Below are 18,843 nucleotides of genomic sequence, written 5' to 3'. Positions count from 1 at the left end.
GACTTTAGCACCATCCATGCAGGACACAGAATCCGAATGGGCCGTGTTCAAAGCCTCCATTGTAGGAGTTGTGGTCAGAAGATAGAGGCTCTTCAGTGACATGGTTGTGGATGAGATTCATCCTGAGATGCTGAAGGCTCTGGACATTGTTTGGCTGTCTTGGCTGACACGCCTCTTCAATGTCAGGGACCGCCGTCCATTCCTTATATAACCGTTGTAAGAGCTGTGTCCATATTCTCAGTCAAACGTTTTTAGTGGATGTTGGGCTCCGCCAGGGTTGTCCCTCGTCACCAATTCTGTTTGTGTTTGTCATGGATAGGATCTCAAGGCGCAGCCCAGTGTGTCTGATTTGGGGACCTCAGAATAGCCTCTCTGCTCTTTGCAGAGAATGTGGGTTTGTTGGCTCCTCCGTGTCGAAAGGAGCCAGTTGAGGTGGTATGGCCATGTGATCAGGATACCTCTTTGGAGACTTCCTAGGGAGATTTTCCAGGCTTGTCCAACTGGTAGAGACCCCAGGGCAAAACAGATTATGTAACTCATCTGGCTTGGGAACACCTGGACTACCTTGCTAAGCCTGTGGGCTCCGCAACGGGGGCCTAGATAAGCGGCAGAAAATGGACGGGTGGATCAATCCAATTGCAAAAAGCCAATTGTATCCCATTCCATAAACATGTACAGCATGTGTCAAGTGAGAGGTACTTGGTGTCTACACAGAAAATAATAATAATAATGTTAGAGGTCTGCTCCCACAGTATGTGGGCAAATTAAATTCAATGTGTGGTCTATTAAGGAGTTTCACGTTTTTGCCAGTTTTTGTGCTAGAATGCCTAATTGTGTCTAATATATTCAACATGCCACCAGAGAGACAGAGGACACATGAACCCACTGAATATTCTTCCAGTGGTGTTTGTATTAATGTTGTCCTTCACCTCCTGACAGAGGCATGGTGACTCCAGACCAGTACTGGCTTTATCAATGAGAGACATTCATCGTGACACTTTACTGCTATTGACTGCTGCACTACTCAAACATTTGTATTCATCCATAAAGCTCTTGAATTAATGAGGTCTTTGCTCCATTTACCCACTTATTAGAGAATATATATATATATATATATATACACAGTACATCAATACATCACTAGCTAGGTGAGGGTGACGTCTTCTCTAGAAAAATGTTTGAGTTATAGCCTGTAAAGCCAATTTTACTCTGAAGAGAGAAAAACAAAACTGTCAGTTGTGTTGTAAATAAGTTATTCCTTCAAAGAAAGCAGTGATGGTAAACCCAGTCAGACAGAAACCCAGAACAACAAACACATTTTAACCAATAGTATTTAATGGTTTATGCAACTCTCTGCTAAGGCCCAATCTCCCCCCAACAGTACTATTAGGTAGACCAGTCCCTTGCATTTTATTGGCCAAAAATAAATTCAAACATACCTAAATAAATATGTGTTTATGGTAGGGGGTCAATCAAAACAATAACAGTTCTAATTAAAGGCAACTTGAAAACACAACAGTTTTTTTTCCATAAAACTGGTTAAATTGAAAAGTTTTTTAAAAAAATGTAAAAGGGGTCGTTTCTCAACAGCTTCCATTCCATATCAAGTAACACGACTCTAAAACCATTCATTATAAAAACTGAGGTGGAACACTGCCACCAGCTGGAAGTTATAAGCTTTGGTCACAGGATTTTGGCGAGGAGATGGGAGGGGGAAAGGGGGATAAGTAGCTTCTGTCCCTCCTCGTCACAAGCTATGTGGGTCTGGGATTTAAGCAGGTATCCCAGAACAGTGGGTGGGATGACATAGTGCCATAGATATTAAGGGTTCAATACAATAACAGGCCAGACTGGTTCTCTCAGTTAGGTTCAGGGAGATGAGAACAAAAAATGTTTGAGCTTGGGGAGTTCGGACTACCTCAGACCAGAATGGCTCATGCATGGGTGTATGTGTGAGTGCATATGGGTATGAGGCCTTCCGCAGTCCTTTCCATCTGGCCAAGCTGAAGCACTTCTATACTTCTTTTTATTTTCTCTTTTTTTAAACAGAAAAGAAAAATCCCAAACACGGAACCCCACTTTTCACCAACACAGTGCCAAACCTCGCCCCTTGCTGTGTGAGTCGTCCAGGGCTTTGACCCCCAGAACAATGCCACCCTTTTGAGAAGGAGGACAGGTAGGCTGGGGTGGGTGGACATGAGAGGGATGAAGGGTGACGTGGGTCTCCCTTCCCAACCCATCCATGACTTCTCACCCACCCCTTGCTGTCGTCGGACCAGTTTCTCTTGGGCTCCTCATGGCAAGGTGGGAAGCCGTCGGGAGGAGGGGGGGGACAGTGTAGCGTCGCCCCCACCCCACTCTTTCAAATGGTTCAGTCAGTCAGTTAAGGGGCCTGGGCTCAGTTTGAGGCGCTGCTGTTGGAGGAGCTGGATGTGGAGGCCACGGCCATGCCCGAGGTGCCCGAGGAGGCCACCGACTTGCGGATGTGGGGCATGAGGAAGGGGTCACTGGCCAGCTGGTGCACATCGATGCGGTCCTCCTTACGGTAGACTAGACAGCGCCTTATAAAGGCCTGGAGGGAGACAGAATAAGTGGAGCGACCGAGAAAATAAGAATCTTAAGTGCAGACGTCAGCCTTGACAATGTTGTGGTAAAAAGATAAGAATTTCCTAAATATATATACATCCAAAAAAATCCCTCCTAAAAGCTCTGTATGTGAACATGAGTAGTTACAGTATAAAGAGATTATAGATAGATTCAATGCAAACATTAGATAGACAAAACAAAAGCAGTGAGGTGAGAGAGTCCAGTACCTTAGCTTCAGGTGTGACGACTGGTTTGGGGGGAAACTGCACATCTGTTGCCTTCAGTATGGTGTTCTCCTGCAGGATGTCCTGCTGGGACTGGTTGTGGCCGAAGGGCTGGAGAGCAAAGAAAAGGAGAAGCGTTATTGAAACAAACAGAACATGAATTAAATGAAGTGACTCGTAACAATTTAGTGTGTTAGTGTTCAGTACTCTGTCACTTATTCTAACTTTCTTAAAACATTAAAAAATGTGTTTGTCACAGAGCTGACTAATCCCGTTGATTATACAAACGTTTCTCCTGATAAAGCTTTCTTTAGTAACAAGTGTTAATACATTAGGAGAAGGAATTCTTCATGTGCATAAAGGAAATTACACTAAATTTAAAAAGATAAATCCTTAATTATGTGGCATATAATTAAAATCAAATTCATGTAGCCAAGAGAAATTATCTACATTGCATTTGTTTACTATTCCGCAATAAAATTATAAGTTTAGAACTCAATGACCACTCAAATGTCTTGTTACAAGATATTTCTTTAGCGTGAATCTCCTACCTTGCGGCCATACAAACACTGGTAGAAAATAACTCCCACAGACCACACATCAACCTTGTTGGAGATTTTGGGTGGTTCCTTCCCAACCACAAAACACTCGGGGGGCAGGTACCTAAAGGAGAAAGGGGAGCCATGTTAATATGAATCAGTTTCAACAGATAAAATTATACTGTCCAGTTTCAAGGTGCATTTTGTAGTCATGACAAGACTTCTGTAAGAATCTTCTTTTTCCAACATGACCTCAGCTCTCTGTCTCCACATATAAAGCAGTAACATTACAGTAATTTTAGTTGACTGTGCACTACGTGGTCTTCAGTAAAAAACAGGCTCTGAGTTTATTTAATTGTTTGTGCGTTGGGCATCTTTCTTAGGTGATCTTTGTGTGAGCATATGTACACCAGGCAGCATGTTAGAAGTTAAATAAGCTTCCACCAAATGAAAGCTGGAGCATTGTACAGCCCTATACCAAGACATACCTCGGCATTATTATAACTAATGTGAGTAAAGCAATACATGAAATGTGACATTCAATATATCTTGTGGAGAAATGTATTTTAGCCACAACAGCACTTTTAATGAATAAATCAAGTAAACAACTTGCATGTTCTTTGCAATATCTTGTGAAATGACACGCAGTCTATTCTTTGCCATGACTTTATCATCTCTTCCATTTCTGCTGCAATGAACCCCCCCCCCCCCTGTGTGCGAACCATTTAACTGTTTAGCTTGGAGTGCTGCTTCTGGCAAACTAGAGTCAATTCAGTGTTCTGTCAGAAATAATAACCATATATGACACTGCTTTATGTACCAAGTGTAAAACTCACAGCTGCAGCGTTTTCCAAGTGATTTGAAGGGAATTCACTTACTTGCATGTACAGATATAAGACAGCCATTTCAGAGATTAAATGTTAAATAAAGGCGTTGAAACCTCATAAAAAGGGGTTGGTCAGTCAACACAATACGTAGGAACATTTGCTGTATTGCTGTCTGGATGGATTTGCTCACCCTTCTTATATTTCTTTGCATGATGCTTCTACAAACGTTTTATCAAGTCTGAGCTGTTTTAGCTTTCAACTCTGATTCTGCCTCTAAAAACATCCATACTGCAGACTTTAGATTATGCCATTTGTTTTTTCCATGAAATGCCTCCACACAACAAAATTTTGACTTTTATTTCCTAATGTACTGTGGTGTGGGAAAGCACTCGGGAATGGAGAAATATTTCAGCCCTGACTATCTGACGTAAATATGACCCTTGAGGACCAAGGCTCAGTGGTAAAAATAAACAGCACAATTTATTATATCACAGATGATGGAAACCCTGCGGCAGTGTGTCATCTTCTAGTGTAAATCTTACCAGTATGTCCCTGCCCCCTGTGATGTCAGCTCCATCCCATCCACTGAGTTGTAGCTGTCATCATCCATGATCTTCGACAGGCCAAAGTCTGTGATCTTGATCTCTCCACACGCAGTGCCGTTCACCAGGAGGATGTTACCTGAGCAGGAAGAGGAAAGGACTTACAGGCATGAAAGAAAATGTCTGCAGAGTTCAAATTTATATTCACATTTTGAGTGAATTAGATTATTCAGTTCTGCTGAATGCACAATGATTGTTTTCCAATGATTAAACATGTTCAAACCAATCTTAATGGAAATATGGACAGCAACTGGATTAGAGGCCAAACCATCTAAACCTTTAAACACTGAATGATTTTACCTCTTAACTGTAAACAGCAACTGACCCATTAAGCTGCTTGTAAATAACTGGTGTTGGGCACCATGTGAACCAGAATAACACTATTGTAGCTGTATCAGCATGACAAGTAGTTAATTAAATGAAGTTGACTGATAATTAATTTGAAGTAGAACTGTGCCAAGAAAATTGAAACAAGATCATGAGTTAAAGAGTCATTGTGGTGTGGAGACCCACCAGGTTTAAGGTCGTAGTGGATAATGGGCGGTCTGATCTCATTGAGGTACTTGAGGGCGTTCACAATCTGCATGATGATGGAGCGGCCCTCTTTCTCTGACATAAGCTTATGCTGCTTCAGGTAGAAGTCCAAGTCATTGCCCTCGCAGTACTCCAGGACTGTGCAGAACCTGCTCCAAAACAAGGGGGAGGTATTTGACCACATCAGCAAGAATTGATACATCAAATCAAAGTTAAGGCTCTACATACTGAAAAATCTGTGTTCTGGGTCAAAATTAATACTAATCTGCACATACTTTAGTGTATATTTTGGAAGGCAAACATTGGTTTACAAGTAAATTACTTACGAGTCAGTGTCAAGCGAAAAATAGTCGTAGAGTTTAACTATTCGTGGGTGGTCCAGCTCTTTGTGGATTCTATATTCTCTGCATGCATGTCTGAAACAAAGAGCATTTTCAACATTCATACCATTTATTGTAAAGGTGGATCTTTGTGAATATTTGAGTGAATCTGATGGGTTAATGAATGATGAACAAAACATCATAGCCATATGAAACATATTGTAAATAAAATAAATTCCACTCACTTGTGATAATTTTCCTTCTTCTCATCCCTCCAGTTCTTGTTTAACTGGTGGATTTTGACCGCAACATACCTTTGCTCTGTTAAGTCAAAGGCCTGGAAAATAAATGTCTCCTATTAGTTAGGAACTGCATTTGGCATTACTTTGTTTTAGCTGCAGTGAGACTCTTGCTTCACATTAAATGGCTGTGTTCATTCATCATTTTTACCAAGATGACAGCAGATTCTCGGAACAACTCTCACATTCTGGCACAAGCATTTACTTTGAAATGCTGCTGATGTCAACTTAGTGTAATGCAATGAAACACGCATCCTGAAATATTTTCCAAAGTATGCGGAGCACAGCCACTGCAGTCTCTTAGGAATATAAGGAAGTTAGTTTTCACCACAATCTCTGACCTCAAAAATGACCACAGATATTAATCAAAATCTCTAACACTCTCTTTTAAGCAGCAGAAAACTGGTATTTATTGCAAGGCTACGGTATAAGATTGCACCAAGTTGCACATGTGTTTATGACATTGTACCTAAGTTTGTTGAACAACTGTACTAATGCCACCTTTTCTCTTCAATACATTAATTCAAAAGTAGAAACTGGAATATCTTTACAGCGCATACATTAGTGTTTTTTATTATAAAGATGAAATTTCACCTTGTAAACTTCACTGAAACCTCCCCGTCCAAGTAAATGGAGTAGCAGGTATCGGTCATTTAGCGTAGGGTGATCTTTGAATCTGCACAGGGAGAGAAACGATTCAAGTTGTGTAATTAAACAGAGCACAGGAACACATCAGTACAGACTAACTAGGAGAGGACCATATAAGAAGGAATCATACTGAGAATTATCCTCATTGTGGATCCTTTTCAGCTCGCGAATGTGCAGGTTTCGCACTCGCTCCAACCTCTCCAGCTCCGCCTGGATCTCTGCCTCCTCCTGCGAAAATAAATAAAATAATACAAATCAAAACATATGCAATTAAAAAAAACCACCTTACACAAAACATAAACCACATGTTGTCCCCTACAACTTGTCAAAATACATCAGGGGTTACCTTCTTAAGATGGCCTAGTCTTAGCTTAAAGATTTCCTCTTGTTCGTGGTACTCTGCCTGTGATAACCTGTGAGGACAGAGAAACAACCTCAGTGCAACTTTGAATATGTGTGCAGGGGAAAAACTGCTGGTATAAACAAGCAGATAAACAACAAAACAAAAGCATCGTACGCTTCACTTTCTGTTCCATTGGCCTTGCTTTTGCGTTTATTTTGCTCCAGACTTGGAGGTGGAGTCTGAGCCATGGAGGGCGGCTTGCGTTTGGCCAGCAGCTTCCTCTGTCTTTCAATGTCCTCTCGCTGTGAATTTATCCTTTCTTGTTGTCTGAAAACAGATGACACATTGCAATGACATACAGACCTAATGCATTTATCAGTTTGTGTCCTCTTCTATTGAGAGTGTGTCTGAAAAAACACAGGGTTTAACATTCTGCAATCAGAGAACTTGAGTCATTTTATGTATAATGCAAATGATTCAGTATACAATGCCACAGTATGCGTTGTCTTACATACGTGTAAAACAAGTATAGAATTGCTACTAAGATGTGAAGATTTTATTGTTCAAGTTGCAAAACATGAAAGTTCTCACTTGATAAGGTTTTGGAAGGCATATCCATCCGTCCACTGCTCAGTGAAAGACGCGCCATGTCTCACTGTGGTGAAGTGACCCAGTCGAAGCCTGTCTTGCATGCTTTTGTCCCGGCACGCCATCTTCTCCTGTTTAGACTGGAGGAAGGGTAAAGAAATACAGGTATCAAGCCAGTTCTGTTGATTCCATGTGGCTTAAATCATGGCTTCTAAAACTAGCTCATGTCAAAAACCCATGATGACCCACTCACTTTGGAAACTAACAGCTTAAAATTAGTGCTATTAGACAGACATACTTTTTCAATCAGCAGCTTCTTGGACATGGTCACACACTTATTTAAGCGTTCCTTGTATCGTTCCAGCATCCTCTGCTGTTCATCAATCTGTCTCCTCAGATCACAGTTTGTCTGAAGGCAGAACACACAAACATGCAGGAAAAGCGTCACATAAAAGACATAAGGAATGTGTCAACTCTAACATGCCTTAAATGAAAAACCAAGGCAGAGAACATGATATTCTCAAAACCATTGAAAATGGCAAGCAGAGTAGCAGGGATGAAATGTAATGAGATTAGTACCCGCAGCAAATCGTCTATTCGGCCCTCCTTCTTCTCCAGGTCAGAGTTCTTGTTGTTCTCCATTGCTGTTAGTTTCTCTATAGTAAGGTCAGACTACAGGGTACAGTGAGCACAAAACAGTGTTTATGTTAATGTGGGTCATTCTTTATCAGTGTAAAATGTAGTACAACAAGTAGTCCCATCTAACACTCTTCCAGTTGCTGATGATTCTTGTTATTCATTGGTTTATACGGAAATTGCATAACAACTGCCTTTTGAATTCTAATAAAGAGTTAAATCAAATAAACGACCAGCCAGCCCTGATAGCATGTCAAGTACCTGTGTGGCTTTGTGGAGCATGAGAAGAGAAGCAGGCTTCAGTGAACATGACGAGTGCTCTGTGTTGGCAGAGCTTACGGAGGAGGGGCTTCCCTGCTGCACCTGGGAGGCAGAAACATTCATCCAATAAAAATCTTAGACGGTGTCTTAACGTGTGAATGTGATTACATTAAATAATTTATCGAGACCTGCAGCTGCCATTTTGGCAATAGAAATTTGTAGGAAAATGGTAAGAAACTGCAGAAACTCGAAGTATATGAGACTGGGTTAAATTCTCACAGAAAAAGCACTTAAAGCCTTGAAATAAAATTGAGAGTTCCTGAGTGATCAAATTTTACTTGAAAAGATGTAAGGCCTCCAGTTCACAAAAGAGAATCAAACACAAAAAGGCATGTGGAACAGGTTAATCTAAACTCTTTTCTATTATCATTTGACTGTCAGTATGTGTGTATGTATCAGCATTTTCATCTCTACAATATATCCCTCTTCATTCATATTGCTTTGTTTTTTTGTTTTTTTTTAGGAACTTTGGCCAATAATGATAGATTTAAACGCATTTTATAACTAAACATCACAACACTGATTCCATACAAACAGTGTTTACAGACCACATCAGATTCTTCCCACCTGTAAACACACTTGAACTATTGTTAATAACATCAGTGTGGAAGAGAGAATGGCAGGAAATAGTGTTAAGAGGTAAAAAAGCATGAGACAGACCATAGAGCAAACATGCTCACCGTGACAGGGGGGTTGGAGAGGGAGTGTTGTGGGGAAGAGCGGACCACTGGGGGAATTCCCCTGGCAGGGCTGGTACCAGGACCGCTACCTCCCGCAAACTGACAGACATGTTAAGAGAGAGGAAGAGGAAAGCAGTTCAATGAAAGACCAAGATGGCTAAAAAAGGGGGTTAGAAAGTAAGTATGAAAAGTTATGCACCCAATAAGGAAGCATTTTAGAGTTCAAGAGCTCTGCTGGATACATACTCAGTACAACAAAGAAACAACAATTTTCTGCCACTCACCTCAAAATAATCACTAATTTTATGTCCCCTTGCTCCTGCTTTGCCTAGAAGAGAGAGGCAGGGAGTTCAGGGAGAGGTTGATATTTGGGATACATGATGACAGGATCATAGCAGGTGGGACAATCTTACCTTGGCTGCTGTCAAAATGGTCTGCTTTTCGTTTTCTCACTCTCTGATCATTCCCTTTTTTCTCAGGGGTCTATCAGGAAAGTAGTGTGAATTAACCACATGTACAATAAGGTAACACAGAAAGACGGTTGGCATGTTCATGTGTGACAGAGACTAACCTCTAGCTCTTTGTCACTGAGTGAGCCCACACTGCATAGACTCTGATTGGATGACTCATTTTGGTTCTGACCGGAGCCCTGTTAAAATGCATAAAAATAAAGCACAAAGAGCAGCTAAATACAAAAGATGCAAGAGATATGTATGTAGAAAATTGTATCTTCAAAATGTGTGCACATGTACTTGTTGTGAATGCACGCACTTGTGAGAGAGAATGCAACCAGAGTTGGAAAACACAGAGAAAAATGGGTGAGAAACTAAGGGAAGGGATGCGGAGGTTTGGCTAAATATCGTCACCATTAACTTCCCACTGAACCTAGACCTGCATCAGTTCTAATGCCGGTTCCCTAGGTGATGCCTGTCAGTCAAATGATTCACATCAGAATTCAGCAGGCACTGTCCAATCAGGGAGAGATAGTTAGTCATTCAGTGCACACTGGAGCTCTCTCACTGAACCCTCCTAAAATGGCTGAACATTAGGCATGCTGCTGGGGATGTATTCCTCCCTCTGTCTGTCACCTTTAGATAATGTCATCCATTTTTCTCCTGTTCACCATGGTCTTAACCGTTCTTTTCTTCTCTCTCTGGAGAAAGCCAGTGAAAGATGCTTTACTTGATCTAAAAATGACAGCTTGTTTGATCAGACTTGTTCAAAAGGCAAAATGCCCTTTCCATCAATTTTAGTAGGCCCTCTCTGTTCCATTACCAAAAGGTGTGCTAGCTCTTTGTACTCAAAAGGATGACAATTTCTATCTTTTATACAACCTCAGTGATGACAGAGAGAGCAGCAGTGCCACAGGGCTGTTCAAGGTCAAGAAAAAAAGTCTAAGCTATTCTGTGACATTGAAGGGCTTTTAGACCACCAACCCATATTTCTCCATAGCCATTTGTTGACACACTTCTCTCTTACTTCCCCCCTAGACACATTGCATCTCTTGTCATACAGGGTGGCTGTGGCATAATGCCTTACCGAGAGCCGCCATTTTCTCTGCGGCAGCAGCCATGCCATGCTCTGGGCTCAGCTCTGCCTATGGCTGGCACAGGGCCCACTCCTGGCGCTGACTCTCGCTCCCTAACTGTTCCAAGATCACCTTCCACAAAGACAGCTCCATCCATGTAGCAAGCAAGAGGGTGGAAGGCTAAATGTTGCCTCCACTCACACCTGGTCATGAACTATTTCTACATTCCTCCTCCGCCTTCACTCCTCCTCCCCCTACCACCCCTGTCCTGTCTGTGGCCTTTTTGGCAGCCATTGCCACTTGCATATACAGCCACTACATGAGCCAGGGAGAGATGCCATATCACAGCAGCCAAAAAACACAGACACAGCTCAACCTTCTCCAGAGACAGACAAAGAAAAGGACTAGGGCCAAGCTTGTTCAGGCCAAACAGCAGAATGATACTGAGGCGGAGTGAGACAAAGGAAGGAAGAGATTTATAAAAATGTGTAATCAAGAAAATCTGTGATTAGAAGCACTTTGACAGGAGAGAGTTCTCATGCTCCACCTTTGCGACATCTGCTGTAACACAAACCTTAGCCACGCCGACCCCAGTGAAACGCGCCTCCAACAGCTCCTGCCGTCGGGGGTCCAGGCTATGCAGTTCTTCCATCATTGCTGCAGAGACAAGAGCACAGATTAAGGAAGGCGTTGTGGGGTCTGGTATATTCAAGTGGGAGTGACGGATCACTGTTTCAAAAGGCATTGGTTGTGATGAGTCATGGCTGTTTTTAGCTATATGGATGTGGAAAATTCCTGTTCTGAGTCATCAATAAGCCTGACAATAATGTTTTCCACTATCGTGTGTGTTCAGCAAGCACCGGCCATGCAACTTCAGTACTCAGCACTGAAATGCACATTCTGGCCACGACTATAGCCAATAAGGGATATTAAATATGCATCCAAGACCAAGGCCAGATGTGTAGGGTCATTGCCTGGAAAATTATAGCATCATGTGATAACACCCTGGCATTATAGGCCTAAGTTGCATGGCGCTGGAGTTATGAAAGGTCACTAAAGAAGGGACTGCCAAGTATACTCACAGCAATGAAAAAGGCCACAATAAGTTCCCAGCTTGCTAGCTTGTGCAAAGGTTAACGTTTAAGTTACACGCCCAACTCTGACTGCTATGTCTGTCTGTTATCTATGGCCTGCATACATCATATTAATAGTGTAACCTGCAGCATTCGTGTCCATTTAGAGAAAACTTGATACATTCTTGTCCTTAGTCTTGTATAATTTTAATCAGGGTTGGGTTTGCTGGCTCAGCTAAGATTATAATGACCAGCATAACGATTTGAAACACCATCAGTGAATGACCAGCGAGGTAGCTAGCTAACATTGGATAAATAAGCTAACAAGCCTACCGATGTTGGCCATCACTTAGCATTGCAATCTAAGAGCTAACGGTTAACGTTAGCTACTAACATTAGATCTGATTTTGTCAAGTAACGAACACGACATATGGTATTTAATGTTGGCCCAATCATAGTTGTCTGATTAGATAACGACTTGGGAAAAAAATCATCACAACAACTACTGTCTGCACCAGTAAACTATTTTACAAACACACGTAGGGTGCTAACGTTAGGTAGCCAACAGGCTAACGTTAACTCGTCTGTCAAAAAGAAGCATCTTCTCGGTTCTGTGTTGTCAGGTGCTCATGCCACGACACCTGGACTCATTGTGACAAGAGACCAGTCCAGATATATTCTTTTGTTCGACAACCTAACGGGATACTTACTGCAATTCAATATTTTCTCGGTCCTCCGGAGGGCCTGTTGTTAACCCTGAAACCGTCCCCGTTGTTTCCCCGGTGCTCGGCAGACCCTCCCAGGCTAGGCCGCATCAACAGCCGCGTCCCTCGCGTGCCGATTGTTAACGATCAAGACAAGGGATCGTGGGGTGTAGCTCAAGGTAGACGACGGCGGATTCCCTCGGAGGCCTCGACAACTCCGGGTATCCCAAACCCGCCTTGCTGTACTCCTTAGGCGGGGATGCCCATCACATCCCTCTCGCCAAGGACCATACCGTGCCTGTGTCGGGTATCTCGTTCCACACAATGGCGACCCTCGAGATTCAGTGTTTTTCACCAGGTGTAAATGATGTCTTTAGGCTGGCGTTAGTTACCCCTATCTTTTTCTCCCCCTGTGATGAGATGAATTTCGGGTCGTGGCTCTCAGCTCGATCAAAACAAAGTTCGGCTCCAGTCGCCTTCCTCGCCGCAGGGGAGAAACCAATCTGTTTCGGAAGTTGTGCTGTTACAAGCCTTTCAGTTGAATCCGGATCGATTCGGTTCGGTTCTCATGTTTTTGCAATGTAAACAATAATCAGTAAAATCTCATATTTTCTCGTGAGATTGTTCAAGTATTTTCACCTTCGTTCAGTCCACGCCTGCCCCAAATCTCTTGTCTGGACCAATGGCAAATCCCTCTGTGGCTACACAATACAATTTAACAGCGCCCACCCGCAACCACCCAAATGATCACTTGTCAGAAAGTTGCCATTCCCATGATGGTCACACCCACACACTGTACCTATATCATATCAACAAATTGCTAAATGTATGCTTTTTAGCCATTCAAGAATAAATAAGGGTTTAACCATTCAGACACCATGGAAAGCAAGAAGAACCACTATCATGAAGTGATTCCTTTGTTAAACAGAACACTTTTGAACGCAGCTTTGAAATACCAAAGTAAAATACAGATTTACAGATTTGATTTTTATTCATTTTGCATGTACAAAAAGGTCATGTTATCTTAAAAACCATGCCATTTATTTCAAAACATCAACTCTTTAAAAACAGCATCTGGCAGTATAGAAACATGTATACTGTGGTAACCAGCCCTTTCCCGGATTACTGAACTCATCGGCAAAAAATGATAAATTGTCACTCTTGTAGCTAGAATTACAGCACCGTCAGGAACACTGGCCATAAAATGAGTCCATCAACATTATGGCAGCTGACATAGTGTAAGGCCTTTACAGCATATAACTATCCAGTTGCATCCCATTTATTGCAATCACAATAGAGCTTCTCAATTCTATACATCCTCTGAAAAAAGCCAGCAACGCCTTGACATGTGCTCCTTGTTTCAGTTGTGGTTTAAGGTCAAGCCGGGCGGGTTCTCTCCTCTGTCTCGGGTGGCTGAACTAGAGCCTTGCGGTACTTGCACTGGATCCACACCCTGTACATGGTGAGCTGTTTGCCTCTATTCACCTGTAGCCGTCTGTCCACAAGGTTCTGTACTTTCTCAAGCCCTGCTTCAGTGAACATGTCATGGAGCTCATCTGAAATGAAAAAAACAACAACACAGAAATATTTTCATATATATATAATTTAAGAACAAATCTGCAAAGTGATCCACAAAAAAAATTTAAATTTTTATTTATTTTTACCTTGAGTAAAGAAATATACTCTTGTTCCATCACCTCGGACATAAAAGTTTTCTGACAGACACCTTCCTAAAAGAAGTAAAGGGACACAACGTACCTTTTATTTAGCAACAAATTGCAAAGATTAAATAAACACTTATTCATTAATGCAGTGCCATTTTAATTTTCAGTGTACCATTAGATGAATTGTATATGGATGCCAGGTCTTGTGCAGCCAGACTTTCTGTCACTATCTGCAAGTGTGGTCCATAATATTCTTTAAAATATTTAAGAACAGCATATTTTGACTGTCATTTAATATGCCCAAACACAGAAAGTTGTTTTTGTGTACCCTAATGCAGGAGTCAATTTTCAAGGATCAACACTAGTAATAGTATTTGGACTGGTGCCTCACTGGACTTATAGCCTGACTAACCTTTCTTGAAGCGAAGCTGTGCCATATCGTAGCGTCCATAGTCCCTGAGCAGCATCACTCCCCCAGGCTTCAGCAGTTGTGCTAATCTACTGATGGATACCTGCATCCTGAGACAGGGCGAAACTTTAGGACGACCATTGCTATATTCAGTGACTCATACAGAGTGAACACCAAAGAGAAGAAGAAAGCCAGAGAAAGACGTTCTTACTTGTTGGGATGCAATGCTGATAACACAAAGATTAGCACTATAACATCAAGGGTTCCATCGGGGACAGGGTAATTGGCTTCCACATCACTCAAATCATGAACAAAGGCGAAGCAGCGCCCAGGGTCATACTCTGCATTAGTCTGATGACAAGAAGGCAATGTTAATTCATCAGGTAGCCCACAACCCTAGAGATGAATACATCTATCAACACATCATCCTTTCATTATCCCCATCATCTCACCTTGACTAACTCCACAGCACTGCTGGAGAAATCACAGCAGTAAACAAAGAGTCCCGGATCACTGCAAAAAGCAATGCTGCAGTTACCTTTAAGTGCACAACATTAGACATAGGTGCAGAACAGTATTTGTCAACCATGGCTTGAAACAACATGCAAATGCCTTGACTGGACTTACTTGTTGGTCTTCAGTATTGGAAAAACTGTATTGCCTACACCGCAGCCGACCTGTCAGGTAAACATTAATTCATATAGCATTTATTTTGTTTACTCCAATTTCACAAAGTCAAACACATATAGTCGCAAAGTTTGTTTCAAAAGAATGAATCCTAAACCTTAAATTTATTTCAATACAAAATTAAGTGAAGTGTTGAAATTGGCAAAATAATAAGGGATACCACAACGTGATCCATGTGAATTCAGTAGGAAAGCAGGAGGTTGCACTCTCACCTCCAGAATGCGATATGTGGCAGAGGAGCCAGGGATGTCACCATCAATGTGAGACGCAGCTGCAACTTCACTTCTTTGTTCTTGATCAAGACTATCCTGCTGACTGTCATCTGTGCTAGATACCTCAGGATGGGACTCATGGTTAAGGCTACACTGCGGTGCCAACTCTGGGAACTCTGTGAAGAGCCAGTGACGGTCCTTGAAGAAACGATTCTCATGGATTGTGTAAAAATCATTCCAATACTCATTTGCCCGACTGTCGTATTCCTCTGCAAAAAAAAAAGGTAAGGCAGTAAAGCCTTATATAAGTTCATGATCTAGCACATCTTGCCATGATTACAAATCATCATGAAAAAGCTTAACAAGACAAGTACTATGCATAAGCAAAGCATGAAATTTATTAGGCTCAGTTTTACTGAAGTGGAAGTCATCCCATGTCAAATTCAATTTTAGTGGTTTGCCTAAAACCAATTATCAAAGACAACTGTCAAAAATCAATTACAGCCACAACTTTATGCGCAAAATTGTGCCCACCATAAATAGAAACATCCTCCCAACAAAGACAAGGTCAAATTCTGTATCTTTTCATACACTGATCACATAAAACTTAAATAAAATGAAAATGAAGGCGTACACAACATTGGGGAATTCTGTTACAGCTCTGTTACTAATGCCAGTCATACTGCGACTTTTACGTGTATGAGCCATGAGTCTTGACAACAACAATGCAACCTTGTTTCTCTGACGGTAGTGGTTGACTGTTTTCTAAGACTTTCTTCTTAGCAGCTGCTTCTTGTTCCTCAGTCCACTCCACATTGTCCCTGTTGACAACAGAACACTATTACCCAGTGTGGGTGAGGTGATGTGGTGAATAAGACCCCAGAAACACCTGACAATCCTGAGACACTTCAATGTTTACATGTGATATTCAGGTGGGGCGGGGAAATAGGGACAAAATGAAACTATATCACATCTTATACGTTAATGCAAACAAATAAGCCGCATGAAAAGATGCAGTTTTCAAACATTTTATTAAAATGTCATTATAGATTGATATAGATTTTACACCCAGTATCTATAGACCCTCTTTATGGATAAGGAAAAACTGCTGTTATATGTTATGTGATCAGATGATACGATGTTGCGTGAGAATATATTACATTTATCATCAACATTGTACGAAAACAGTAAGACCCGTCCTTTGCTAAACCCCCCATCAAAACAACAAACAGAGCAAGCTAAGTTATAGCTAATAAATAATAGCATTTACCATTTGCTAGCAATCAATTCAGCATTAATTCAACTAACGTACTACTAATGTAAGCAACGATAATGTCCCAGCAAGGAGACACCGGCTCTGTCAGAGATGCACACTAACATCCGTCTGCCCTGGATCTGGATTTGTGGGGTAAGTTACCAACCATGCGTTGTGCTGGAAGACCTGCCGCGGGTCTGTGAGAAAACGTGTCCCGAACTGAGGTCTCTTCAAACCTCCGGTGGTTGAATCGGACAGAATCAGAGCCGTTTCACTGCTGCCTCCCTCCACCCCGTCCACGGCATGGGGCGCCGCCATGTTCGAGCTGACGCAACGGAAGAAGGGCAGCGCACGTAAGCGTGAGACATTCGAGGACTATCGGAGATATTGCAATTGAGATAAACAATATAAATACAACTCGGTGAATCTTCTAAATCTTGCAAAAATTTCTGATAATATAAGTTGCAGCTCATCTTTTGGATGCAGCGCATTTAGAAGGTGTAGAGGATGGTTATGTACTTGTGATTTTTTGGGTCTAAATGTTTGCTACTGACATGTTTCCACTTTGTAAAACTTGTCACGCACATATAACTCGAAGCACGTTTCCCGTTATCTTTTCTTCTACAATTTTGTAGAGCATATGCGTATCGTCGCCAAAGTATAACGAACTACTCTTCCTTCTCATTGGCCGAAGAACTGACTGCACCATATTGCATAGTATACTACACAAGTAGTTGCGATGTACATATTAGCGATGTTACGCGTAGCACATGAAGGAGACACGCTCTTTGTCCAGATATCGATGGATGCAAGTGACATCTGATAACTCACTGTAGCCTGCACTGTACTATAGGCTGCTTGACAATAACATGACCAACACTTTCAGGCTGCATCTCTACAGGTGTGCTTCAGCGTTTGACCAGTATAATGTTTTTACACTAGAGGGAGACATATTCCAAGATTATTATGGTCCACTGGCAGAAACGCGCATGACCCACATGTCCGAGGAGATTGCCTGGACTGAAGTTGCACAGGTCAACAATGAACTCGTGAGTTGAATCTACTAACTAAAGTTTTTACCAGTCCTAATGAACAAACTGGCACAAACAACAGTTTCTCTCGTATAACTTGTGCAGAGATGTTAAAAATTTAAACTGGTCATAATGCATTTTTGGATTGATTTTTTGTGAGCTACATTTTCTGATTCACAAATGCTCAGGTTACACCCTAGTAGATTAGCCATTTTCTTGCACTCTGGAAACCTTTGCACATAGCCTACATCACTTAACAATCTTACATCTTTAGCCTAGAGGTAGAGATTTACTGATAAGTACTTTGACAGAGACCAGTCATACATGGTAAGTGTGACTTTAAAGGCAATGACATCAGTGTTATCTTTATCTTCAGAGGAAGGAAGACTTTTCTACACTTCTATGCACATCTCAAATTTTTGTTGCATGTGCTGCAAGAGCAGCCGTAAAATGTTATTCACTAGATTGAGACCAGTGATTAGTTGACCTGGTTGTTGTGATGAGCCAGGAGGTAGGCAACATCTGGACTGAGCTGTTATATTAAAAAGACCCCGTCCTGGTACTGCAGATAGAGCCACTCATTATTTAGAATCATGATGTATTAACATGTTCTGCACAAGACAGTAGATATGCTACATACCAATGATCAAACATGTTAGATTACAGTATGTAACAGAGAGACCTAAGTTAAGTGTAAGAGGCATTAAACAGGTATAGTAATTTCCCCCAGATCTTGTCAATAACAAATTATGCACATGTTTAGAAAAGAATATAGGCACACTTTATGTACAGATAACCAGATAAGCAGTAGGCCTAAAAGTAACACATTCTACATAGTTGTTGTAACTTAATGTTGGCTAATAGGGAAATTAATATAGACAGTTGTGATGAATTTCCATTTTTTAATTTAAAGGTTTTTTATTTCAAAGGTTCCACAACTTGATATAGTGCACAGTAACTGGACAAATAGGCAGGTGTGAATGGGATGTGGTGAAAGAGATACAATGTGGGACGTGAGAGGAAGTGCAAAATTTGGTGACTGTTAAGTTTGATCACATGGGCCTTGAAGTAGGAAATTGTCTATGCCCTGATAAAGGTGGTGATAGAATGTGCCCCTGACATTTTATTAGTAT

At 41.6% G+C, this 18,843-nt stretch overlaps 2 protein-coding genes across 2 annotated transcripts; both read right to left on the bottom strand.

Moving 5' to 3' along the window:
- Nucleotides 1-1,313: 1,313 nt before the first annotated feature.
- Nucleotides 1,314-11,332, bottom strand: tlk2 (tousled-like kinase 2). The gene is made up of 20 exons (XM_070922925.1): nt 11,250-11,332; nt 9,719-9,796; nt 9,561-9,630; nt 9,432-9,475; nt 9,148-9,246; nt 8,408-8,509; nt 8,090-8,182; nt 7,809-7,919; nt 7,514-7,650; nt 7,097-7,249; nt 6,926-6,992; nt 6,710-6,807; nt 6,526-6,607; nt 5,878-5,969; nt 5,639-5,728; nt 5,292-5,461; nt 4,719-4,857; nt 3,362-3,473; nt 2,814-2,921; nt 1,314-2,572 (listed from the first exon to the last, which is right to left on the bottom strand). The coding sequence occupies exons 1-20, from the start codon at nt 11,328-11,330 to the stop codon at nt 2,399-2,401; spliced, it is 2,100 nt and encodes a 699-aa protein (XP_070779026.1). The 5' UTR covers nt 11,331-11,332; the 3' UTR covers nt 1,314-2,398.
- A 2,124-nt stretch (nt 11,333-13,456) lies between these two features.
- On the bottom strand, nt 13,457-16,997 carry mettl2a (methyltransferase 2A, methylcytidine). Its single transcript, XM_070922936.1, has 9 exons — nt 16,846-16,997; nt 16,157-16,245; nt 15,425-15,693; nt 15,153-15,202; nt 14,978-15,038; nt 14,737-14,876; nt 14,529-14,635; nt 14,117-14,182; nt 13,457-14,008 (listed from the first exon to the last, which is right to left on the bottom strand). Exons 1-9 carry the CDS (start codon nt 16,995-16,997, stop codon nt 13,830-13,832), a joined length of 1,113 nt encoding a protein of 370 aa, XP_070779037.1. The 3' UTR covers nt 13,457-13,829.
- Between the last annotated feature and the right edge of the window lie 1,846 nt (nt 16,998-18,843).

Source organism: Enoplosus armatus, chromosome 17 (assembly GCF_043641665.1).
Source record: "Enoplosus armatus isolate fEnoArm2 chromosome 17, fEnoArm2.hap1, whole genome shotgun sequence".
In the NCBI taxonomy this organism is placed as follows: domain Eukaryota; kingdom Metazoa; phylum Chordata; class Actinopteri; order Centrarchiformes; family Enoplosidae; genus Enoplosus; species Enoplosus armatus.
This window is presented reverse-complemented; position numbering and strand designations above follow the sequence as displayed.